The sequence below is a fragment of the Bos mutus genome, chromosome 7, assembly GCF_027580195.1.
Source record: "Bos mutus isolate GX-2022 chromosome 7, NWIPB_WYAK_1.1, whole genome shotgun sequence".
Lineage (NCBI taxonomy): Eukaryota > Metazoa > Chordata > Mammalia > Artiodactyla > Bovidae > Bos > Bos mutus.
The window spans coordinates 10,566,754-10,594,017 of NC_091623.1; the positions used below are offsets into that span (position 1 = coordinate 10,566,754).

Genomic DNA, 27,264 nt, shown 5'->3' on the forward strand with positions numbered 1-27,264 from the left:
GTTTTGATTCTTGGAATTGGTGACAAGGAAGGCCGTCTGTAAGGTGGGCATACCAGAAACTTGGAAGGCATTAAGATACCACGTCTGCTCTTTAATTTCTTGGAGCAGCATTTCTTAGCTCCTGGGTTACCAGAAAGTAGAGTGTTAAAAGTCTTTCTATGATGATGAAAGATGGATAAATGATGACCATTTTGACCCTCCCAAATCACCCCATTTCAAGCCTCCTTTGTCCTTGTGGTGTCCCACACCCCGAGAGACAGAAAGATAGGAAAGGTAGCCTCATTTGAGGGTGAAGAGAGAATTTCAGCTTTCTTAAGCATCTTTCTTCTCCTGTACTCCTGACCAGCATTTTACAGAGGACCTGGAGGCCAGGTGCTTATGAGCTGTTCCTCTTAGTTTGGGAGCCATTATTCAAAAATAGGCATCACTGAGAGTTGCAGGAGGTAAGCAAAGAGTCCATTTGCTGTGTACCAGGTGCTAACATCATGATTATAAAGTAAAGCTGATGTTCACAGGCCTCCCCTCATTTCAGGTTTCAGTGGCCACCTGGATCCAGTGGGACATGGCAGGGTATCAGGGAGCACATAGTTTTCATTGCTAGGAGACAAAATATCAAAAACTCATTTATGTGTCAGTTTTCTCAGGTTTGGTGACCATGAACATATGCAGTTGACAGAAAGGAAATTGGTACTAAAAGGAGAGAATTTAGAACAACTTCTTTAGTTGGAGAATGAATGCTTGAAGAGAGAGATTAATATAGGTGTTGCCTTTGGTAAAAGTATGATTTCTCACTGGCCTTTAAAATTATTGATATTGTTTTATGTAATTGACATAAGACCTAGTACTGGAAAGAAGCTCATATTCCTGATTTCTTTAAAAACTGTATTTGGACAGACCAAAAGAGAGTGATTCAAAGAATCTCAATATAGGAGGAAATGCTATTTGGCAATCCACTGACCCTAGTGAATTTTTTTTTTGGGGGGGGGACTTTTCTTCTCATCTCTGAATATAATCTGATTAGCTCTAATCATTTAATTCAGCTGAATAACATACTGAAAAACAGTTAATCAGTAAAAGGAAAGCATAACATAAGTTTCACCAAATATCTGGCTCCTAAGTAAATTCTTTCAAAAGAATCCAATAGTAAATGTGGCCCGAGGAAATGTTTTACAAAATTTTTGCCAGCAGTGCAACAAAAAGATCTGGCTCACGTGTGAAGGCCTTTTAATCAAGCCTACCCTTTCCCCATCCTTTCTTCCATTCCTCCTTCCTTCTTTCTTTTTATCTTCTTTCCTTCCATCCATTTAAACTTGTTTGTGGAAAATGTTCTCTCTATACACTCCTTATTGTTGTAGATGCCGAATATACAGAAGTCAGTTAGAAAAAGTACTCCTTTAATGAAGCTTAAATTCAGGTAATTAGCTTTCACACATGCTATGTTGCAGGACTGTGGAGGATTGAAACAGTGAGATGGCAGGGAAGAGTGTACTCCAGCACCCATCAAACATTTCTTAATGACCTCCCTTCCCTTTGAGAAGAGAGGAAATGTGCATGCATGCCCAGTCATGTCTGACTCTTTGCTACCCCATGACTTGTAGCCGTCTATACTCCTCCGTTCATGAAATTTTCCAGGCAAGAATACTCTGGTAGAGAACATGGGAATTTGCTCATCTCCTTTTTAGTTGGACAGGGGCTTGCGATTCAGAAATAACTCTATTCTACTGGTCCTGCTTAGAGTCTGGAAAAGAGTTGTTCAAATCAGGTGAGAGACAGTTCTTTGAAAGGCTACGGCTACCATGAAAAGAAAAAAAAAAAAAAGATTTACAATTCGAAGCCAGACTTAATAATACATAACGAATTGCAGCTCTGTTTGGGAATCTCCCTAGGTACCATTCCTAAGGATTCCAAGTGTTTAATTGAGATTTCTTTGGGGACAGTAGTCATCATTCACTTAAGCTTTATATTTATATTTGTGCGTGAAGGAAGAAAGTCAAAGGGCTAATAGACCGAGCGAGCAGAGTGGCTGCTTTTCAGCTGCGGGCCACGATGAGCCAGCAACTCTCAGAGGAGCGCTTATCCTGGAGACAGCTTGCTTACGATGCCCTCCAGGGACGGTGGGAGGAGGACAGATATGTGACTGACAGCTGTTTCTTCCTGGACTGAGACGGCACGCATGATCCCAGTGCAGCCTGTTTAATCAAACTATTTTCAGTCAAGAGGATTAAAACACCTCGGAGATGGAGAAGTATTCTGTTCCAGATTTATTCTTAGAAAGACTATTCTTTTTACCTTTGCGGTTAACATCAAGAGTTTTAATCCTAGGGGAACTTGTGTCTTCCCCATTTTCAAAGAAAAGTTAATGAGGAACTATTATTCCAGGAATATTTTAGCTGCTAAAATTTGTGATGGAATCAAAATAAAAGAAACACTGTTACGCTAATTCTGCTTTCTTTGTGCAGAGATCCTTGCTGTTCAGTCGCGCAGTCGTGTCTGACTCCTTGTGACCCTACCGGACCGCAGCATATCAGCCCTCCCTGCCCCTCACCATTACCTGAAGTTTGCCCAAGTTCATGTCCATTGCATCAGTGATGCTATCCAGCCATCTCATCTTCTGACACCCTCTTCTCCTTCTTTCAATTCATGATACAGGAGTCATAGGTTAGCTTTCATTTGTTCCACATTTTATAAATCTGAAGTGCTAACTCTGTTGTTGTTCTCTGGATTTTCCAGGTGCAGTTTTTACCTCCATACTGAGAAATACTTACATGCAACGTTTAATTTTTAACAGCTTTGCTGAGGTATAATTGCAAATAATAAAATCCTCCTATTTAAAGTGTGCAACTGAATTAATTTTAGTAAATTAACAGTTGTACACCCATCACCACAATATAATTTAGCACATTTCTATCATCCCCAAAAGATTTCTCCTGCTCCTTTGCTCCCAGTTCCAGTCCCAGGCAACAGACTGGTTTAATTTTAAGCTCACATGATCATGATTTCTGCTCATCACCTGAAGGGTCTAGGTTTCGTTTCGTTGGATGTGGACTTTCTTCTGTATTTTTTAATATAGTAGATATTATCATCCTTATTTTATAAATAAGGCAGTTGAGATTGAGAGAAGCAAGGAAATTGACCCAAGATCCCAGAGCTAAGAAGCAGGAGGATTTGAACTTTATTTAGTCTGATTCTATGGCCCTTTTGCACTGAGCCACACATCACTGTAGTTAGAAAGTGACCTGACTGTGGACTTTAAGGGAAATTGGAAATTAGTGATGATTCTTATGTATGTACCATTCCACTCTTCTTCTTAATGTATATATACTGTATACACACACACACACACACACATCATGTCTCTTTTTTTTTATTTTGAGTTGTGTTAGGGTTTATTGGCTGCCAGTTTTCTGATGCTAACTTACTATTGTTACTGAAGAATAAAATTGAATACAATTTTATAATGTTACTCATTAGCCAACTAATTCTTTATGGCAGAAAGTTTATTAAGAGATACTTGCATTTTTCAGTTTTTTTAAAAAATTTGTAGTACAAATAATCAGATCTAATATATGACATATCAAAATGGTGCTAAATTTTATCAAGTTGGATGGGTGAGGATTTTAATAAAATCTCAGATACCAACTCATGACACTGCAACAAAAATTAGTGTCAGTTGGTGAGAACTTATTTGGAACTGCCAACATCTGGGTTTGAATCACTGCTTTTACATGGACCAGTTTTATATTCTTTGGTGGGTCATGTCATTTCCTTGGTCCTCCATTACTTAATATAAATAGATCTGAAAATGGTAGTTATTGGCATTAGCAAGTTCTCAATAAGAACCCAGTGTTTCTTTTTTGGATCATTTAGTTGTGTATATTTACTATTAATACAGTTTCAAACAATTCAATATTAACTGCATTATTTTAGATAAATCTAGTTAATGGAACAAGGAAATCTAAAGTATATGAAGGACCCACCTCAGTCAGGATTAATGGCTCATTCCTGTGAAGTCAGAAATCAGTAATACTGATGCCTAGGTTCCTTCCCTCCAGGTGGAACTCTGGGAACAAGGCTTCTTTCATCTAGTGGCACTGCCATCTTGAGTCCATCTTCACACATATCACTCATATCATAAGGGGAAAAGAACCTGGAAAAGGATCATTTGCCTTTTAAGGTCTCTGGTTTTTAAATGGCCCCATCACTTCTGCTTCACTAGGTTGATGAGAGCTAGATACATGGGCTCACCTAGATGCAATGGAGACTGAATGACAGGTCCTGGCTGGAAAACCACTCTCTATGGCAGTTTTGTACCATGGAAAGGGAGACACTAATTTTGGTGGACAGTTAATTATCTCTGACACTCAAGATGAGTTTCTAAGGCAGAAGATTAGAGTTGATCTGACCCTGAAACTTAATGGAGTCAGAAACCTTAAGCCAATTAAATATTTGAGGAGAGGGTGGTGGATAACTGGATTGCTTTACTCTCAAACAAGGAGATGGTCTTAATTAACTGTTTTCAGAAGTTTGCTCGCCCACAATCGTTATTTAAATAAGAAAGCACAAATGCTCCGGTTGAAGAGACTTCTGGAAGAGACCCCCAGGGATCCTGGAAAGAGATATTAAAACCACTCAAGAGGATCTTGGATTCCTTTTTCTCTCATTGTTTTCTGATGTAAAGTTTTCATTTTCTCTCCCTCCTTTTGTTATTTTTTTGGCCACGCAGCTTGTGGGATCTTACTTCACTGACCAGGGATTGAACCGGGGCCCACAGTGAAAGCATGGAGTCCTAACCACTGGACCACCAGGGAAGTCCCTATTTCTTAAAACTTATTTAAATTGTCGCTCCTGAAAGTCTAAAGCAGAGAGGAAAGACTGGCAGGCCAAACATCTCTTCTATTGGATTGCTTTTTCGAAATTACATTTTTGACCATCATTTATCGATAGGTAAATAGTCCATAAAATCTAGATATCAGGCTTTTCTGGAAAAATTGCAATACCTAGCAACAGTAATTCTGTCTTCTTGAATGACAAAAATCTACTGGCTGAATAATAGCTGCCTCATCGAAAGGGACCTGTACTTCCTCCCATTTTTTAACAGGTCTCCACGACTCCTTATTGCCCTGTACACAACTTGACTTAGCTTCTTACATTAACCACTGGGTTTCTGTAAGTCATTTACATTTACAAAATATAATCTAATGGGAAATTGTGCGACCTCACTGAAATTTTTATCTTTTTCAAGCAAGCAGATAATTATTAAAAACTTGTGAGCAAGAATAAACTGAATCTCCACTTTGAATTGTTCTTCAGCCTATTTTTCATAGAAAGTTCTGCTATGTGAGCCTCTCCTTCTTGAAAGACATTTATTTATGAAATTAATTTTCCACAATAATTATTCCCAGTTGCCTGTATTACTCCCTGTAGCCTTTTGGCTTCCGGGATTTTAGTCTTCTACTCTGAATTAATTGAAGTAGTGATTTTTCTCTTACCAAATGAAGGGCCTGTAGAGCAACAATATATATGACAAAAAAGATAATAGCACTTTTTTGAAATTTGGCAATCTTTTTCTTAGAGTTGTAACTAATCATGTCTTTCTGAGGATGTGGAGTGAAACTTTGACATATGTCATGGTTGTCAAAGTCGGCATTAACACAAAATAATAAGTTATTTAATATAGGATTCAACTTTATTATTTTTTCAAGTGAGCTGTCTATCACCAAGTTCTGAAGTGGATTTCTTTCAAGTCTCCCTGTCTCCAGAGAAAAAGGGGAAAAGGCAGTGTGTCCCTGGACAGGCTCTATGACTCATTATGTCAATCAAACCCCACTTCAGAAGGGAATAAAGAGATTTGTATCTCAAAGCTGTGCATAACGACTCCTCGGCTTTTCATTTCATATTTATGAGCGGTTTACTTTGAAGTGTTTATCAGCCAATGCGCAGAAACATGAGGGAGCCTTGCCTGAAACCATACTCAGGCGTCTAATCTGTGAAACGCTCGCTGAGCAGACTAGCTCATCAGTGCATGCCATGCAAAAATAAATACATAAATAAACTTTTTGTTATTTGAGGTCTTGGAGCCATGTCTTTATATGAACTATAAAAAAGGGATAAATGGTGCTGAACATTTTGAAATTGGTGTAACACGGGAAACTTAGCTCTGTGATGTGCAAAAATGAAGGAGGGACAGATTATTTCTTGCTTGAAACAAAACTTGATAGAATGCAGAGAAATAAAAATATACAAATATTTAGGTATACTCCTCACCTGGTCTAAGGCTTTGGGTCTGTCCAAGTGCCCACTTGATGACTGAGGATAGTATAAAGTGTTTTGTTTTGTTTTGTTTTTTAATATTTTTTGAAGATTATATAATTGTCAGAATGGTTGGGAAGATGTCACTACCAAGATGTTGAAACCACTATATGGAAAGCTGTTTTACATTTTTAACATCCCATGTGTATTAATATCCCATGCATATTTTAAGATATGTAAAATGTGCAGAAGGAAAAGTCAGGGAAGGTAATAAAAAGGGGTGCATAGAAGAAAATGAAATATTGATTCCTAATTAAAAGAATGGGTACATTTTCTCTATTTTTAATCTACCTGCCTATCTTTGTTTAATTATTTAGACAAATATTTATTGAGCAGCTACTATACTAGATCCTGACTTTACAAGGGTACAATCAACCAGAGTTGCTGAAGAGGATCTCGTGTTAGAGGAGGCCAACAAATTAACAAATCAGTGTCAGGGTAAATGTCACAGTTAGTTACTGTGACCGAGGGATGCTCAATCCCCCACTTCTTTATATTAGATCCTATATGTCTGTGTGCATTTCTCATTTGTTAATAGCAAAAAGGGTATTTAAAGAAAAAAAGGAAAATTCGCTTTGATAATCTGTGAAGTATTTCACTGATTTGAACAGCTGGGAGAAAATTAAGCCTAGGAGCCTATAAGCCGTTCGCTTATAAAAAGGTGACTTCCTGTGTTGCCCTTTTTTCTACAGATTCTTCAAAGAGCTCTTTCCCTTTCCTAGTATCCCCCCTTCCAGTATCCTGAGTGGGAAAAGTGGCTCTGATGCCTAGTCTCTTGCTAGCAATATTGTATAATCACAGAAGTTTAAAGGTGAAAGTCTTTAGACTCAGCTAGGAAGCCTGGCATGTAAGAAACCACACAGGCTTTAGAGCCAAAAGATAAATGCATGAATAGAGGCTATTCCACTTTTTATCTCGAATCTAATGCCTTCCTCCTAGTTTTGTTCTGAGGATTATATGAGATTTTCCACATACAGTGTTTATAACATACAATGTTTATAATTAATCTTGATCATACAACATAATCAATATTAAGCCATAAATGTTTTTGAATGAATGAATGAAGGATGTCTCTCTTCTGTTCCCATCCTTTTACTTTCAAAAGCACCTGACAGCTCAGGGTATTAAGGGGTTTCTCTCTCTCTGCTTAGTCCCTCAGTCTTGAACTGTAGCCTGCCAGGCTCCTCTGCCCGTGGAATTTTCCAGACAAGAACACAAGAAGTGGGTTTCATTTTCCTTCTCCAGGCGACCTTCCTGACCCAGGGATGGAAGCTGTGTCTCTTGAGTCTCCTGCATTGGCGGGTGGTTTCTTTACCACTAGCACCACTTGGGAAGCCCATTATGGGGTTTACCAAAGATTTTCCATCCAGAATAATGTTTTCTAGAGGACAATGAAATATAGTTACCTGCCCCCTGCCTCTGTCTTCCCATCCCCACCAATGTAAGGGGAGCAGAAGATAAATTTACAAGGAATACCCTGTGCTATTATAATTATAATTTTCTATGTTTATCTTACTTATTAATCTGGGAGATTCCTGAAAGCAAGGACACAGATTTTCCATCTCTGTATCTCTAATTCATTCTCAGCACACCTTTTTGTCTATTTGTAGAACTGAATTGAGCCGATCAGTTTGAAACATGAACAGCGGGTGCCCTTGGGTCTGTGTGAGCCATATAACAGCAGTGATTCTTGGGGAGACAAGCACAAAGAAGCATAAACCCTGCCAGATGTGCAGGAAAGACAACCAAAGCCATTGTGGGGTGTGTTCCTGATAATTCTGATGGATAGATTTTCTAAAAGGACTATTTTGACTTTCTCATCCAAAAGGAGATGAAACAGGCTGCACACAAGAAAGAATGATCTAGGGCCAATTTTAAGATGGGAGAGTGAATCAAAAGATAAGTCTTTGCAATAATAATCTGCTTCTGACTCCCAAACAACCCACAATGAAGGCAAAGGAATTAATGGAGCTTCTGATCCCTGTGACACAGGCACGCGAATGCAACGTAAGTCAGTGCAGCAGCCATTTCCTCGGTGGTCCGATCATGGGCTATGAGAAAGCAAACAGCCAGTGTCCCCCCTGGATAGCAAAGCTCTCTTCGTGAGGAAAAGGCTGTTTCTCAGATGAAGTGCCAGATAGGGCCAATGTTTTTCATAGAGCACCTGGGGAAGCCTCAGCAAAGAGAAATGTCTCGATAGAGAACAATTAAGTGTCACCTTGGATTTCATTGCTTGTCATTCCAGAGAAGTGGCAGTTTTGCTAGGAAAAGTTGGCTTTTTAAGAAAGAAGCAATCTACCTGGAGTGACCCCTGATTTTAATAGGAAAAAAGAGGCAGGGAAATGCAAGAGAAAGAGACATCTTGCTCCCTTCACAACTGTCAGAAGCATGTTATGTGATTCCTGGAAAGCCCAGGAAAGTCCCTATTTTTCCTTCTCAAGGGAGTAATCCCTGCTACTTTCCACAGGTGATGTTGAGTCCTAAGGCAGTTTGCTTTGAACAGTAATATAAATGTGCTTTTCAGTTACCAAACAGAGGCAATAGTTGGTAGAGTCACTGGTTTCAGGAAGATGTTCTGGGAAAATGGGGAATGGTCAAGGGAGCCGTTTGTAATGATGGAATAGTTGTTCTGCTAATTAGAAGAGGCAGAATGATATTAATACTGGGCATGCCTTTGCCAGCACCTGAAAACCGAGACCAGACACTCTTCTCTGCCTCTAAAAGAGCCAAGTGGCCAGAGCGTTTAATGCTGATGTAGGGTAAAATTTTCTGTGCATTCCAGGATGATAACACTATTAGAACACAAACTACATTTTTTTTCCAGATCCTTCAGGGAGGCTGGTGCTTTGATTCATTATGATTTTGGTGTTTTGTACATGTCAGGGCTTCATGGAGGAAGCAGGGCTGTACTATGATTTCTGTGGCCCCTCAGCAGTTCTGCCTTTGCAGACCCCTCCTCTCTAAAAATGTGCTTCCCTGGTGGCTCAGACAGTAAAAGCGTCTGCCTACAGTGAGGGAGACCAGGGTTCAATCCCTTTGTCGGGAAGATCCCCTGCAGAAGGAAATGGCAATCCACTCCAGTACTCTTGCCTGGAAAATCCCATGGATGGAGGAGCCTGGTAGGCTACAGTCCATGAAAGAGAATATTTAAAATTACATTTTACAACTGCATTGGTAGGGAGATGGATAGATCATTGTTAGAGATTACAACCTTTGCTACAAACTGAAATTTTACTTTCTTTTCCTTACTTTAAAAAAAATTAACCTATTTTTGTGGGTCCCCAAAATATGCTGGGTCTTAGTGACTCTGTCTGTAGTCCCTACTGGGTACCTTGGCCTTGGTCCTATCGCAACTGAAATGTCTTTCTGTTGCATTTACTCATGGATTTAAAACTGTGAATTTCAATGTTTTAAGATAAAGATCTCTTGTCTTAAAGACAGTGCCTCCATCTGAGGAAAAGTAGAAGCCTATGACATAATGCAAATTAATTTCTGTGGATTCAGAATCATAGTTACAGTTTACACGTAGGAATAATTTGGTCCACAGGTAACATATCACCTTAATTGCTCTATTTTTCCCCCTAAAGTAAGTGCCACTCCTTTTAAGGACAGTGTTTGTACATTGCATTTATCATTGTCTCACTTGTTAAAACTGAATACAGTATCCATAATTTACTTTTTTCCATATGAATCACTGCAGCCCTCCTGAATGATGACAGTTCAGTGTAATGTGTGGACTATGACAAATCTGTTCCCAGAAGATTTTGAAGTTTATTAAATTCCAGGTGCTCTGCGATTGTACTGTGGTCTGCACGCCGTCTCACTTTTCTCCATGTCAGCTTCATTCCATTCTCTCTCCAAAACCTCTAGCGCCCCCTTCCCATTATGGATCAAAAGTGAAATCCCAAATACACATCTACCATCTACCCATTCCCAGCATTGCAACCACCAGTTCTGCCTTCCAGCCTATTACTCTAAATGAACCGTCTGTAGTCTTACCCCAGGAGAAACCCCCACTGTGTGCTCCACCAGAGTCCCACTAGTCTATTCAAGGATGTTGCTGCCGGAATTCCTCCACCTCTAAATGAACCATTTTCTCACTCCTACCAGTAGATAAACATGCTGTGACTTTCCCCAGTTTCTGTTCACCACTTCTTCCACCAGCGACGTCCTTTCACACTTTATTGCAGGACCTCTCAGAAGAGGTAGCTATTGCACACTTCCACTTTTGCTCCCCTATTTTCTTTAAACACAGCCCAACCAGATATTCACACATATCCCTCCATACAGATGGTCTTGCCAAGACCACCAGTGATCACCACGTCACTACACTGTGACGCTTACTTTTTCGGTCTCTTCTTACCTGCCAGCAACATTTGGAAGAGTTCATCACTGCCTCCTCTTGGACGCACTTTCTTCGCTTAGAGTGTCCCCTGGCACATGCTTGTGGCCTTCCAACCATTGCACTGGCTGCTCTTTTCCATACTCCTTTATTGCTTCTTCCTCTTTGCTCCATCCTCTTGAGTATAAAAATAACCAAAGACCCAGTCTTTGGTATTCTTTTCTACCTACAGATCTTTCACACTGATGGTCTTGTCCACTTCCATAACACAGAATAGCATATATATGCCAATGACTCCTAAATCTCTATCACTTATAATAAACTTGTTATTTATTGATCTGTTGACCTACTCAGAATCTCCATTTGTATGTCTAACACATATTCCAAACTGAAATATGCATTACTGAAATCCTGACCCTCTACACACACACACATACCACTTGCTCTTCTTGCATCCTTCCCCATCACAGTCCCTGGCAACTCCCTCTTAGTTTTCAGTTTGAAAGTATTGATGTTATTTCTGATTTCTGTCTTTCTGCCACACCCTACATGTAATCCATCCACCAGGAAATCCCACTCTGCCCACCAGCCCACTGCTTCCAACTGGAATGGGCTGTGATCAGCTCTTACAAACGCATTCTGAGCATCTCCTGTATGCTGTTCTTCCTTGTGTCAAACACAGTTGTGCAATCTTTAAAGATGTAAGTTAGGTGATGTCATTCCTCTCCCCCAAAACAGTATAATAGCTTTGTCTTTGCTCTGAGTAAAAAGTGGTGTCGTTAAAATTACCCCAAAGCCCTTCCAGACCCAGCTCTCATTAAGACTCTAGCTCTCCCGTGAAGTTTGCACCTTTGCTCACTTCATTTCAGCCACTCCATTCTTCTTGACGTTTTAGAACATCCCAGGTATGCTTCTCCTTGGGACCCATGCACAGACAGCTGCTTTTTGCCCCCAGGGTATCAGAAAGCTGACTCCCCCAAGTCCTTCCAGCCTTTGCCAAATGCCCCCTTCTCCCTGAGATCTTCCCAACATCAAATAATTCACAATACTCATAAATGGCTTTCACTACTCTACTTTCTCTGTTTTCACTTCTCACCTTTGAAGATATTAGTACTTAGTCATTATATTAACTTTTTATTTTTTGTCTACCCTGGCTAAAATATAAGCTTCTGAGGAACACAGATCTTTATCTCCTTTGTTTGCTGATATACCCCAAGCCATTTGACTAAGGCTGAACACTCATGCTGTGTGTTCAGTCACTCAGTCATGTCCGACTCTTTGCGACCCCATGGACTGTTGCCTACCAGGCTCCTCTGTCCATGGGATTCTCCAGGCAAGAATTATGGAGTGGGCTGCCGTTTCATCCTCCAGGGGATCTTCCTGACCCAAGGATTGAACATGTGTCTCCTGTGCCTCCTGCATTGGCAGGCAGATTCTTTACCACTGAGCCACCTGGGAAGCCCCAGACATTTACTAAGCATTTCATAGATACTGATGAAATGAACGAGGGCTCTTTCCCTTCATCTGCTTGCCTGAAGTCCCACCCATTCTTTTAGGTATACGTCTCCTCTCGTGTAATCATGTGTTTGCTCCCAGGTGGTCAAGCTGTCTGTATTCTTGGGGTAGCCCTCACTCTGATTTGGGGTGGAGAGATAACTATATCAGTCTACGAACCTACAAATGTAGACTCTGCAAGTGAGGGTTCTAAAATCTCTGCTTCTGCTGCTGTTTCCACTACTTGATAGTGTATCTAGAACATTTTATTCAGCATCCCTATGCTCTGGCTACACTGCTAAGTGACTTCAGTCACTTTGGAAATGTGTATTTTAGTGGTGAGATAGTCTCTGGTGTGGCTGAGACTGATCAGTTACCGCATCGCTCACACCGTGAATATAATAGTGCTGATAGTGGAGGATTTCAGCTGTGATGACATAAGATTCTTTTCCTCCATTGGGCAAACTTCTGCCTTCTATTCCTGAATTTCTTTCTGACTTGGAATTTATGTGACTCAACAACTCTCTGCAAGTCAACAGCTGCCAGATGTTAAATGTAATTAAGGCTTTACATGTATTCGTAACCTACGACATGTGTTTGAAACACAGGAAGCAAGGTGGGAAAGGAAGAAAAGGAAAACCCTTGACTCAGTTTCAATTATCCTCTCCCTGTTTAACGGATGCTAACAGGCACTAGGAAACTGTGGTTGTGTTATTTTTCTACAAGCTCAATGGCTGGATGCTTACATTGGTTTTAGACAAGTACCTAAATCCTGACAGTAATTGGTGATGAAGCATCTGATTTAAGGGAACTGATTTACAAACAAGAATACATCATTAACATTTCTCCCCCAAATATTTGCAGTTACAGTGTAGATCCTGATTAGTTACTGAAGCAAAATACCTGTTACACATATTTTCACCTGGTGATAGACTGTGATCTATCCATCTCCCTAGATGTCAGACTGTAGATGAGTTAATTAACTCTTGAGCTCTAGAATGATTCTTCAATGATGGGAAAGTCAAAATGTTTTCAAAACATCAAGTGCATGATGGAGACAGGGACCTTCATGAGTGCTGAGAATGCAAATGTCATATGCCTTTGTCAAAATTTCAGCTAATACTGGTAGCTTCTATACTGACATATCAAATCTTCTTTATATTACTTTGAGAAAGCAGGATATTACATAACATAATAGAATAAGTATTAAATATATTTAAATATATGCAGCTTAATAGGAAAAAGTATTTCATTTGTATAGGGGTAGGAAAAGTTTGAAAATGAAATCATGCCCATCACCTTGTAGTTTTACACTTACCAGGTAACATCATAGATAACTAATATTTATTGAGTATTTATTCTGTTCTAAATTTATATATATACTTGTTCATCAACACAGTGACCTTTTCAGATAGGTACTGCTATAATTTCCTCCATTTTACAGGTAAGAAATTTGAAACATAGAAATATTAACTAGCTTGATCAAAACAACACAGTCCTGAGAGTATGAGAAATCTCTAAATAAAAAAAACAAAATAAGAACTAAAAATGAGCTGAAGTCAGAAATGTGAAGATTGAATTGCAAGCTCATAGGAGAACTTCAGTGAGAGAAAAGGGTTACCCTCAGAGTTTCAACAGGGAGATCTGACCTTGAACTCAGAGCAAGATGCAAGACATGAAACTGAGATTCCTATGTTATTCTGGAAACCTGATAAAAGACATGTGGTGAAGAGTCTCTGAAAGGGAGCAGTTAGACATTTTTCAGGAGACAAGAGTCTTTACTATAGGCCCTTGTGATTTTTAAAAACTAAAATAAACTAATGTCAGCTAAAGTTAAATCTCATTAAGTATGTAAGAAAACAAAACTTTAAGAGTGAACAAGTCAACAAACAACCATTTTTGATTCTTAAAGCCCCAAAACCTTAGAATTTGTCAGTTACATACTTTCCACTGTGTATAATATGCAAATTAGCAAGTAAGAATATACTAGAAAAACGGAATAGAAACACTTAAGCTATATAAATTTTATAAAGGAAATAGTCAATACATAATTGTTGAAATAAAAACTTTAGTGCATACAGTAAATATGACATCAGGCACAATTAAAAAGAGAATTGGTCAACTGAAAAAAAATAACCAGAAGAAATTAGAAAGAGATGGCACAGAAAGAATATAATGTTAAAAATATAATAGAAACATTAGGAGAGAAGAATAGTCTTAGTTTAATTAGTGAAGACAGTAAAGAGTTTGGGAGTGAGTAGATATTTAAAAGACAATGAGAATTTCTTAGAATAAAGAAATCAGGAGGTCATGGAAATGGAAGAACAGCTTGTATCAAGTAAGATTAGAGCTCTAAATAGACTGATACAGCACACATATTGTAATCCCTAAAGCTACCACTAAAAACATTATGTTGAGATATAGATAAGAATCCAATAGAAAATTGAAATAGAATTAAAAAAAAATTATCAACCCAAGTGAAGGTAGAGAAGAGGAACATCAGAAAAGAGACAAACAGGAAAAACAGCAAAGTGGTGAACCTGAATCCAGACAAATAAAAAATTACATTAATATAAATGTACACTGATTAAAAGGAAAAGATTGTCTGATTATTTAAATAGCAAATCCTAAATATATGTTGTCTACAAGAGATGCATTTTAAATACAAAGACACAGAACAGTTGAAAGTAAAGGAAGGAAATTAGACATAATGTTCACTGTTTATAGTAACCTTAACAAAGCTGAACATTTTTATATCAGGCAAACTAGACTTTGAGACCACGAGTATTACCAGAGAAAAAGATGGATATTTGAAATTGACCAAAGGATTACAAAGAGAGTCTCAGTTAATTTCAGGAGGGAATCCAAGAGAATTTGTTCTCTGTCCACCAAGTACTTAAGTGAGAAATCACATTAACAATAAAGAAATCTAGACAAGCCCCAAATATGTGGAAATAAAACTACGTATTTCTAAGTAATCCATTAATCAAAGTAGTACAAGAGAAATTAGAGAATATCTGGAATTGAATGATAATGGAATGTACAACATATCCAAACTTGTGAGATGCAGGTAAAGAGGGGCAGATGATAGGTTTGTATTTTTATTTAAGAAATAAAAATTGTTTTTAAATCAATGATCTACATTTCTACCACAAGAAACTAGAAAAGGCTAAGCAAAGAAACCCAAAATAAGTAAAGATAAATAATTAAGATGAGAACAAAAATTAAAGAAATGGAAAAGAAACAGTAAATGAAAATATTAAAGCCAAAAGCTGGTCTTTGAAAAACTGATAAAATTGATAAAGCAATAGCTAAAATAATCAAGAAGAAAAAAAGAGAATACACAAATACTCCAAATCAGGAATGAAAGAAGGAATATCGTTATGGATCCTGTGTGTATTCAAGAACATTGTCATTAACCTTGGCAAATTAAATGAAATGGACAAATTCCTTGTAAAATATAATCAATGATTAAAAAGCAGATATAATCTCAAAATTTATTGGAGATAAAGAGTCACTACATATTAATGACAATGTTCAATCCATCAGAAAATTATAATTATTATAATTATTCTAAACATACACCTATAATATAGCCTTGGTTTAGTTGTTCAGTTGTGTCCAACTCTTGCAACCCCATGGACTGTAGCCCTCCAGGCTCCTCTGTCCATGGGATTTTCCAGGCAAGAATACTGGAGTGGGTTGCCATTTCCTTCTCCAGGGTATCTTCCCAACCCAAGGATCAAATCCAGCTCTCCTGCACTGCAAGCAGATTCTTTACTAACTGAGCTACCAGGGAAGCCCTATAATATAGCCTTAAATTGACATAATGCAAATACAGATAAAGCTGTGGGGAGAAACACCCATCATAGTAGGAAAATTCATCATATAACTTTCAATTCTTGATAAGACAATTAAATAGCAAATTAGTACCATGTAGAAAAATTGAACACAGGATTAATAATTTGGTTTCATTGAAATATGTAAAATCTTGCACCTAATAACTAGAGAACATATGTTTCTCTCAAGTGGATATGAAATACTTTAAAAAATTTATCAGGCTATGGAGGAAATTTAAAAATTGCTTAAAAGTTTAGTAATATAAAAGTGATGCTCTTTAGCTAAATGCAGGTAAATTAGAGCTCAAAACCAGAAATATATACAAAATACCCCAGTTCATTTGTAAATGCAATAAATAAGTTCATTAGAAACATAAAAATATTTAAATCTAAGCCACAGTGAAGATGCTGTGAGTCAAAACCTGTGAGATGCATTGAAAGTGGTCCTTAGAAATATATAGCCTGAAATGTTTATAATAAAAAGGAAAAATGGCTGAACACTGATGGCGTAAGAAATCAAATTTTAAACATATGAAAAAAATCAATTGTCTATACTCAAAGAAGGAAAGAGAAAGGAGTAATTTTTTGTATATATATATATATATATGTAAAACCATAAAAATGAATAAACTAGAAAACATGTATAGATAGTAGATAGAACCAGGAAAGCAAAAATTTGTTTATTGAAAGATAAAAACAATTGATCATTGCTGAAACCAATCCAGTCAAAAGAAAGCACAAATAAAATAATATCAGGAATTAAAAAAAAAAAAAAAAAAGGCAGTCTACAAACCCAGAAGAAATTTAAAGGGATTTAAAAATACTTGGATAAACTTGTGCCAACCCATTTGAAGACGTAGATGAAACAGGCATACATCCCTGGAAAAGCTTATCCCTAGAAAATACATCCCTAGAAAAATGTATTGTTCCAAAAGTTTCAAAAACAACTCAAGAAACATAAAGTGTTAATACTCCTGTAATTTTTTTAAAAAAGCAAGTTCCTTCATTGTAAGCCAATGATCATCATATTATCTACATTTGTCGTGTAATTACTGAGTGGCAGGCAGTGTTTTAAGCACTTTGACCTGCCTTATCTAACTCAATGTTCAAAAGAATCTTATAAAAGCAGGTGCTATTTTTACGTGTATTTTGTAAAGAAAGTGGAGACTCATCAGAAGTAATTAATTCTAAGAATATATGGTCCACAAGTATTTTTAAAACAGACAGTGGAATCCCATTTGAACCCTTGGCTATGTAGGTAGTGACTATTTTACAAGGCTGGTACACTAATTAATTGGAAATCTGTATATAGCAGCATCTAAGACAGTGCCTGCCACCTTCTGAAGCTCTGAGAAAGCATAAGCTAATCTTACATTCTCAAACTCAGAACAGTTAGACCATTGCAGCTCACCCACTCTTGTCCTTTGCTTTCTTTATTTTTTCTGATGAACAAAAAAGTGTTTGAAGAAGCAGAGTCTCACAGGGTCAGATGACTGTATGCCTTTGTAATGCTCTTACATAGGATAACTGATTGCTATAGTTTTTAATACTCGAATTGATTTTTAATCTTGTTGGAATTTTCATCAGCAGAAAAGAGTCTCCAGCAAGCTCTGGAGCACTTCATTTCTATTTATGAACTGGCAGTTGTTCAGGAGAAACTTTTGTTGTAGTCGGCTTTTGGGTTTTCCAAGTTGGGCTTTGTTCAGATTGGAACATGAAAATGCCATATCAGAGGAGAATGCCACGTTCACTTTTGACTTTGAGGGGATAAAGCTTACAGGAAAACCTTGAATACTGGAAACGTTCCTGTCTTCACTAGCCTTTGGTGTTTTTTTGATTTGGAAAGTGTTTATTAACATTGGAATGATTCTGGTTACAAATCTGATAAGTTGTGACATGTCAGAGATTCAGGTAGAGACCAAAGTAATAATTCTGCAAGTTTAAAAATATTAAAATATGAACATTTTAGGCTATACACAAAAGAAAATTTCGATTTGTAAAGGATATTTTTGAAATATAAATATTGGACTTACATTTTATGAATAATAATACATGTACACCTACTCTGTGGTTTTAAGCCACAGGATATTTTGTGAACAGTCTTGTCAACATTTGGGAAAATATCTGAATGTGTAAAATCGGATGAACTTTAGAAGGGCATTAAGAGAGAGTTGATGTGAAGAATTTTAGTATACACAAGTATAAAACATTAGAATTCATTAAGTAGCTCCTTCATTGGCTTTCAAATTTGTTACCATTGCATGTACAAATATGTAGATTTTAAATTTGTGTGAAAATAGTATTTTAGATAATGTTGGTATTTGTTTTGGATGGAATATTTTGTATCACATACATATCTTTAACTGTGCAAAATTTAAAGTATCAACATTAAATGTAATAATTTGGTGATATATTTTGATGAATCAAACCAAAATACAAGTTGTGTTTTATCTCTTATAATTTCCTATTTTGCCTGATAGCTTTCTAGTTTGCAAAAGCTTATGGCATTAGATTAAATTACTTCACTCTGTGATAAAGAGAACTATGGTATTATAATTTGTGTTCTTTTCTTAAATATCTGGTACAAAAATTTGGAGTCAGGATTCATCCCTGACTTTAAAATGTAGAGTCTAACATTTGCTCAAGAAGAGTGACCCATGTTTATTTATAAGAGATTCTCTTTGTCTTAGGATAAATGATCCTAGAAAAAAGGCCACTTCAAAAATGAATCACTGTTTAGAAAGAAGCAATATTTCATATTAAATAGTAAATATAATTTATTGTGACTTTATCTTGAGAAAATAAGATTGATTATCAAGAGTATATTTTATGTTTAATACAATTTATTATTCCAGCTGCACTATAATTATTCAAAAGGATAAAGAATAATAATTTGTGTGGGGCACAATATACATTTTATGGCACAGCTGTATGACTGTACAATATTTCATCTTTCATTCTGAGTTGCATTTTGCAGCATGATCACAGAGGGCCATATTTTGCAAAAACAAAAATATTTAGATTCTTTAATCTTCCAAATGGCCTCTAGTTAATTTCTTATTAATAATTATTTTTCCTCATTCACATTGAGATTTTCCTGATTCTTGGTGTGATGAATGATTTTTTATTGTATCCTGGCTATTGGAAGTATTGTTTCAAAAATATGGATCTTATTTAAATATTGTTTCAGTAGGCCTCCTCTGACACCAAGCCTTTGGGAACAATGGGACCCTGAGGCTTAACTGGCAGGTGGAAGTGAAAGCCCAGGTTCCTCACTTGACTCACTTTGACAAGCGGGGCAATTGGGGTGGAGTGGGGTGGAATGTCTCCTTGCAGAGTTGGGGTTTCAGACTCCCTACTAGGACCCTGCATATACCAACCTGCTTGAGAGGGAGAGGGCTATCTCCTTTGAGTTCTCTGTGAGTCCCCCAGTGGTAGTGAAACTAGATTTAACATTTATCCTCCTCAAACACCAGCAAGGAGAAGGAAGGGCACTTCATTACCACTGTGTGCAGATGGGCGTCGAGGTTCCCTTCCTCTCCTCCAGCGACCCTCTGTAGGGGAATCAGGGAAAGCTCATCGCCCCTCAGTGACAATAATAATTCCAGTCCCCAGTTGGTCTTTGATTCCACCCTAGTATGTTTGTGGAGGTGGGGAAGGACACCTCGTTGGAGTAGGCTTTACTTTGGTCTGCTTCTGTTGGTATGTTCAGTTTGCAGATTTCTCTAGCAAATTTCTCTATCCACATCTGGGAAATATGAAGCAGAAGGGAAACCCAGAGAACTCACCGCTATGTTTTCCTCCAGGTCCCAGGAAGAAATGGATCTATCTTCTTACATACCTCTTTTAGACTCATTTTATGTAGTTTTTACATGTACAGTCCAGGGATTTTAGCTGTCCTTAAAAACAGGTATATAGAGAAGTGGGAAATTTCATCTTGATCTAGAACTAGAAGTTCCTCACCTTTTCTATTTCCAGGATTTTTTTTTAATTGGGGTATAGTTGCTTCACAATATATACAACAAAGTAAATTAGCTGCATGTATACATATATCCCAGAGAAGGCAATGGCACCCCACTCCAGTACTCTTGCCTGGAAACTCCCATGGACGGAGGAGCCTGGTGGGCTGCAGTCCATGGGGTCGCTAAGAGTCGGACACGACTGAGCGACTTCACCTTCACTTTTCACTTTCATGCATTGGAGAAGGAAATGGCAACCCACTCCACTGTTCTTGCCTGGAGAATCCCAGGGACGGGGGAGCCTGGTGGGCTGCCGTCTCTGGGGTCGCACAGAGCTGGAAATGACTGAAGTGACTTAGCAGCAGCAGCATACATATATCCTCTCCCTCTTGACCCTGCCTTCCACCCTTCCTGCCATCCCACCCGTCTCTGTCACCACAGAACACTGAACTGAGCTCCCCATGCTATGTAGGAGGTTCCCACTAGCTAACTGTTTCACACATAGCAGTGCATCAGTCCTAATCTCCCAATGGCTCATTTGTGCCATTTTTCTAGAGTTCACATATATGTGTTAATTTGTTTTTCTCTTTCTGACTTCACTGTGTATGACAGACCCTGGGTCCATCCACATTTTTGCAAGTGATCCAATTTCATTCTCTTTTATGGCTAAGTAATATTCCATTGTATATGTATGCATATACACACACACACACACACACATACACACAACCCCCACATCTTCTTTATCTATCCCTTATGGTTGTTTCTGTGCCCTGGCTATTTTAAGTAGTGCTGCAGTGAACATCGGGGTGCATATGTCTTTTTGAACTATGGTTTTCTCAGGGTATTTGCCCCACTGGTGGAATCACTGGGTCATATGGGAGCTCTATTTTTAGTTTTTTTTAAAGAACCCCCATACTGTTCTCCATAGTGGCTGTATCAATTTACATTCCCACCAACAGTTGACATTACCATGCCAACATTCATCTTTATTTTCTCTTAATAGCTTAATTCTGTTAGATCTTGGTTATTTTGTAGTCTTGATTATGATTCTAGTGTTTTTAGTATCACTTTTACTGACTTCATGGAAATCTGCATCTTCACCAGTTTTATAATTTAATCTTAGATTGGTACCATATCATTTCCCATTATCAGCAACTAATTGATGATTGACATTAATATGGTGGTTGATATGAGAAGAGATAGTGGTAATAAGTGGATGGGGATAGGTGGGGATTATTTCGTAAATGATTACTATTGACTGTTTTCATGCTATGGCAACTTTTCTTCCCATGTGTGAAATTTCTTCTCTTAGACTCAGGGGACTCACATAGTAAACATTTAGGCCATTACTACAGTTAACTTTTATCTTTCTGCCCTCATAGTAGAAAATCTGTTCAAATCCTGACATTTTCAGTGCTATTTGTATTCACTGGTATTACCATGACATGGTAATTCTGACTTAGCGACATATGTGTTTTTCCTACTTAAAGGTTATTTCAAAGTGTGAGAAGTTGGTAAGAACTTTGAAGATAAAGCCAAGATCACAGTGCAGTGACATATCCTTCTTTAGGATTGTATCCCCAAGTAAAATTAGTTGGTCAAAGGATGACTCCTGAAATCTATTGCAAAATTTTTCTCTAAAAAATCTTTGGAAAGGATCTGGGTCATATACCGAGGTTATGATTCAAAAGAAGACGTGTCCACACTGCTATATTTAAAATGGATAACCAACAGGGGCCTTCTGTATATTGCAAGGAACTCTGCTCAGTGTTATATGGCATCCTGGATGGGAGGGGAGTTTGAGGGAGAGCGGATGCATGTGTATATATAGCTGAGTTGCTCTGCTGTGTACCTGAAATGATCACATTGTTAATCAGCTATACTCCAATATAAAATAAAAACTCATCTCATAATAAAAGATGACTTAAAGCAAAAGAGACTTATCAACTGAGTTGTTTTTAAAAACTTGTGTTCTGCTCTCCTGATCATCTAACAGTTTTTAGACATTGGCATTCTCTCAATGGCAATATTCAGACATTGATAACACTTTAAATTATAATAAAATTCCATGATATAAATACCATTTATTTTGTGTAATCATTCATTTATATAGATATTGACTCTGGTCTTGACAATGTAATATGGGACACCACTAAGCTGTGTATTGACAACAGCAAAGAAACCATAACTGAGAGGAGTCGGAGACATCATCCACACCCACTTGCGTTAGTGGTATCAGGGAGGCAGAGAGAGTGTGAATATGTGTTTCATGAATACTTAAATGTTGTGCCTCTTTTTTTATCTTTCTGCAAGATAGTAAAGAAGGAATGAAATGTTGACTGCTTTCCACTAGAAATCTTAGCTTGGAGAATCACACAATGACTAGTTTCTCTCTTCTATTCAAAGCTGCCATGGAGCTTAATAAAGACATAATTATACAAGATGAATTAGAGCCAAATCAGTCTTCCATCAATGAGCAAAGTAAGTGTAAAACAATAAGTTGACATAGTATTAACATCCCCCATACTATTTACATGCTAAGCAGAGTGGTATAATATGAGCGCTTCATGCTTTAAGACAAAATACATGAAAATTGCTTGTCTAAAGAAATTCATTTGGAGGGATGTTTGGGAAACTGGGTATGATAAGAGCAAATGGGAGGGGTGGAGTAAGCGTCTCGGTGGAGTAATTCCTAGTCCCTCGTGTCTGCCACTAGATGAACATGTGGGCAAGCTGTGACAAAATGAAGGGATGACCTTTCATGGCTCCCTGTCTCTTTTCTACATAGTATTTATCATTGTATAGATTGTACTTTTTTATGTGATTCTTTGATTAATGCCCCTTTCCCGATTAGACTATAAATGTCATGATTGTAGTTTTATACTGCTCACTGTTAAATCCCCAGTGTCTAGCACAGCACTAGGAACAATAAATATTTGTTGAATGATTTAATAAATGATAGACCAATCTTTCCTTTCTACCGTGTCCATGACTCTCCAACATTATGTTGTTAAGCCAGCAAACTTGGGAAAGGCTTGGTCCGTATTCTGTCCCAGACACTTAAGAGCAAGGTTTTCTCTTCTACGAGTTATTTGAGAGCAAAAAGATACCAAACTAGGAATTGTGGGAAACATAGCATTGAGGAAGTGCGATCCTAGTGGAAGATGAAGCCAAGGAGTTTAGAAAGGGATATTTTTGAAGAAACAATTCTGTTTTTAGAGGAAAACTTGGCTTTCTATAAGTGTGAGCTTAACTTTTTCTGATGAATTTGGTATAATACCTTCCATTTTCTTCACAATATTGCTTGTTCAGCTTCAGGTTTGTAAGCTTGAAGTTGGAACACTTGAAGTGTTTTTTCTAACACTGTGGTGACTTAAAAATGTATGCAAATTTTCACTGATTGATGAAGAGCTCATGTTTGTTTCAAGTTTAACAGAAACATATTTTCATTTGTTATCATCAAGTAAATGTTCTAACCACAGAAAGGGCACTGCATTTATTCCACAGCCTGCCATGTTCTAGGCTTCCTGTCTCTGAATTCTCAGTACCCAGATTGAGGAGCACATGGGCTCCTCAGAAAGTTGAGGCTTCCTTTGCTCACATGGCTGTATCTCTTTTCGTGAGGAGGTCTTGAAGCCTAGTTCCAGATAATAAGATGTGAAATAGACAATCAGGAATGTTGCCTTGATACATGCACACTCCATTTCACATGGAATCAAAATTACCACATGTGAAATAAAAACATGTATGTTTTAGTTTGGGCTTCTTTCCTTTAATGAAGGAAATGGAAGCAGTGTATCTCATGATCACTGAGCTCAGAAGGCAAGATGGAAGAATGCTCATGTGAAATTACTTTTTTCCAAAGACTGAAGCATGAGAAAAACAGCAATATAGATAGAAGTGTTTCAGATATATATGAACCCACTTGAGTTTTACACACTACTAAAACTGAAATACACATTTTAGTATACAATTAGAAGATAATACCTAATTGCCAAGGATGCAATCTGGAAGAGAATACATTGAATAGAGAATTTCAGACAGCATCATGAAACTCTGCTCAGGGAATAACCGGTTAGAACTGTGCTGATTGGCAGTGAGATATCCTTCCTCCCCACACAGGTAGTAGAGTCGTCTCTCCAATGAACAGGCTCATTCTCCAGAGACAGTTATGTATAGTATTGGATTTGATTCCATTAACACAGCCAAAGAAGACTGTAGAAGTCCATTGTGCAATAAAGTAAAGCCTCAGAATAAAAATACTTGTGTCTATGACAAATTAGCTTCATATGAGGTTAATATGTGCAATTGTCTGGGGCTTCTTAAAAATAAAATCTGAGAAATGCTATCATGTATGTAGATATTCAGTGTTCATTATGTCATGAGTTTGAACAATGAGTGGCTCTAATGTAATCAATAGAGAGAGAAAACAAACCCATGAGTTTTGTGTTATTTAGAAGATTTTCTTCATTGATATCAATAGCATAAGAGTGCATTTCTTCATTATATATTTTTTTCATTGTCCATGAATAGGGACAGATTTAAATGTCAGTAAGTGCAGTGTGCCACGTGATTTCATCTAATATGCAGTGAAACCTTAAAATGTCTTTTTTAAAGCTGGCTATTAAAGCATACAAATAGATGGCACATTCACTGTGCAAAACTGTTGCCAGACTGGTTTTTGATTGGGACCATTTGACACTGTAGAGGGAGCATGGACTTGGGATCTACAGATGCAGGGGTGAGCCGTGGATCTGCCACTTGCCCAGGTGTGACCTTGGAGACAGTATTCAGCCTCCCTGTAAAGTGGTTAACACCTAAACTGCTGTGCTTTTATGAGATTTAAATGAGATAAAGCCTCTTAGAGTACCTGGCCCCATGCCCAGCACATGGTAGTGTGAGCGTGTTCAATAAATGCTTATTCTTTTCAGCTCCCCCTCAACCAGGGGCCCATCCCTTCACTTCCCACATGGATACATGTGATAAAACTCACTTGTGGTTTTCAATTGTATTAGCAAAAAGAAATTGATATCATTTTAAAACAGTCTTATATGAAATCACTTATATGTGGAAACTGATTTAAAAATAATACAAATGAACTTATTTACAAATCAGAAACACAGATCTCACAGTCAAATTACGGTTACCAGAGGGGAAATGTAGGGGGAAGTGATAGACTAAGAGATTGAGTTTATCATATACACACTACTATGTATATAATGTAGATAACTAATAAGGACCTAGTGTATAGCACAGAAAGCTCTACTTAGTGTTCTGTAATAATCTACACAGGGAAAAAATCTGAAAAAGAGGCAGATATATGTATGTGTATATTTATATATAATTGATTCACTTTGCAGTACACCTGAACTAACACAAGATTGTCAATCAGCTATACGTCAGTGAAAATAAATAAATAATAAAAATGGACTGACTCCATCCCTACGATTCTGACTTAAGTAACACCTTACCTATTCTTACTTGAAAAATAATACTCGGGTGTATATCTTATCACATATAAACCATGCAGTGATTCTGAGAGGAATTTAAGAGATTAATACCCAGATTTTACAGAAGAGAAAACTGAGGCTCAAGTTGTTAAGAGAGTTGCCACAGTGGGACTTACCCGTGGAAAGCTAGGACTGGTCCCCAGGTCTCCTGGCCACCACTCCCATTTATTGGAGGATTAAGCTTCTTTGGCATGAAGACAGACTGCTCAAGGATCAGATCCAGGTTTTGCTACAGTCTAGATGTGTGACCTTGGGTAAGTCACTTAAGTTCTCTGTTCCTCAGTTTCCCTAACGACAGAATGATTATAGTAATGTTATCATCATCGTAAAGTTGTGAACTTTTTAAATATAAGAAAAAAAATTACAGAATAAAAGATACCTGGAGAAAGGAAGTGCTTGGTATATATTAGTTCTTCTTATAAATCCAGTGTTTTATCGGCTACCTGGTGCTACCTAGACATCAGTAAATAATTAGAAATTTTTGAAATAAAATCTGAACATCCTGTCCTAGGATTAAAATTAATCTCAGTTATTTACTTTTTTGTTGCTGTAGTTCTCAAATACACCCCAATAGCCTAAAGACTCTTGCCTAGCTGTATACTATGGCAAACCTGGTATATTTTTTGACTAGGAAAAACTGTCTGCTTTTTGTAAGAATAAATTTGAAATTTGAAATCGTTTCACAAATTTTAATCGGTCTCTTTGTTTGCTGTCACCCTAGGAACTAACTTCACCCTTGCGGAACTGGGAATCTGTGAGCCCTCCCCACACCGAAGTGGTTACTGTTCCGACATGGGGATCCTTCACCAGGGCTACTCCCTGAGCACAGGGTCTGACGCCGACTCCGATACAGAGGGAGGGATGTCTCCAGAACATGCCATCAGATTGTGGGGGAGAGGGATAAAATCCAGGCGCAGTTCCGGCCTGTCCAGTCGTGAAAACTCGGCCCTTACCTTGACTGATTCTGACAACGAAAATAAGTCAGATGATGAGAACGGTAGGCCTGCTTCTTAAATATTTTTTTGAATATTTTGGGGACTGTACCATGTGGGGCTTGGGATTTTTTTTTTTTAATAAAGAGGCATATAAAACCATTCATTTTCTTTTAAATCGACCTTGTCTACCCACACTGAGCTGAGGGAAAATAAACCAGCAAACCTCGAACACACAAGAAATGAGGAGAGAATTTTAAAATCTCATTTTGATGATAACACACTATTCAGACATCATCAGTTGGTCTTATTAGCAAGTAAATTACATTGCAAAAGAGGCAACTTGATAAACTATGACCTATACCTAGAAAATGTCCTCTCTCCACAAGTTTCTAGGTCTTTGTATTGATTTCCCCTTCCCAGTAAACGGCAACCTGGGTTATTTTTTTTCATGAAGATCTCTTAAGAATCCTACCTTATCTTAGACTTTCATTTCCAGGCAGCAATGCCTCATATCCGTATTGAAGATCAAACTTGGAACAGAGGCTCTGGAGTTTAATAATGACAAATAGGAAGAGACTTGTCTTCAAAAAAGTATTCTTTTCTATGTTTACTCTTCTCCTTGGTACCTATGTAGGTTAATGGCTTCCCACACCTTCTATCACAAATCACTATTGCTTATCCATCCAGCTTTGTAGATGGGTTTTAATGAAACTTTGAAAATTAAATGCTTCCGATCATTAAGCAGTAAATATAGGAAAGCTCAAGCAAGTCATTAAAGAGATAAGGTGCTTATTTGTGGCTTTCTTAGCAACTCAGAACCGTGTTGAGCCCAAAACATTTTTTAAAAGATAAATTGCATTAGGTATGGTGGAT

At 37.7% G+C, this 27,264-nt stretch overlaps 1 protein-coding gene across 2 annotated transcripts in view; it reads left to right on the top strand.

Annotated features, from left to right (window-relative positions):
- LOC138988472 (teneurin-2-like) overlaps nt 1-26,504 on the top strand; it is a 427,877-nt gene extending 401,373 nt beyond the window's left edge. The window contains exons 4-5 of one of the 2 annotated variants that reach the window (XM_070373049.1): nt 22,353-22,427; nt 26,178-26,504. In XM_070373049.1, coding sequence (XP_070229150.1) covers nt 22,353-22,427; nt 26,178-26,470 — 368 coding nt within the window. In that variant the 3' untranslated portion in view covers nt 26,471-26,504. The remainder of the gene's footprint in view (nt 1-22,352; nt 22,428-26,177) is intronic. The other variant, XM_070373050.1, reaches the window with a different exon arrangement.
- The last annotated feature ends 760 nt before the right edge of the window (nt 26,505-27,264 follow it).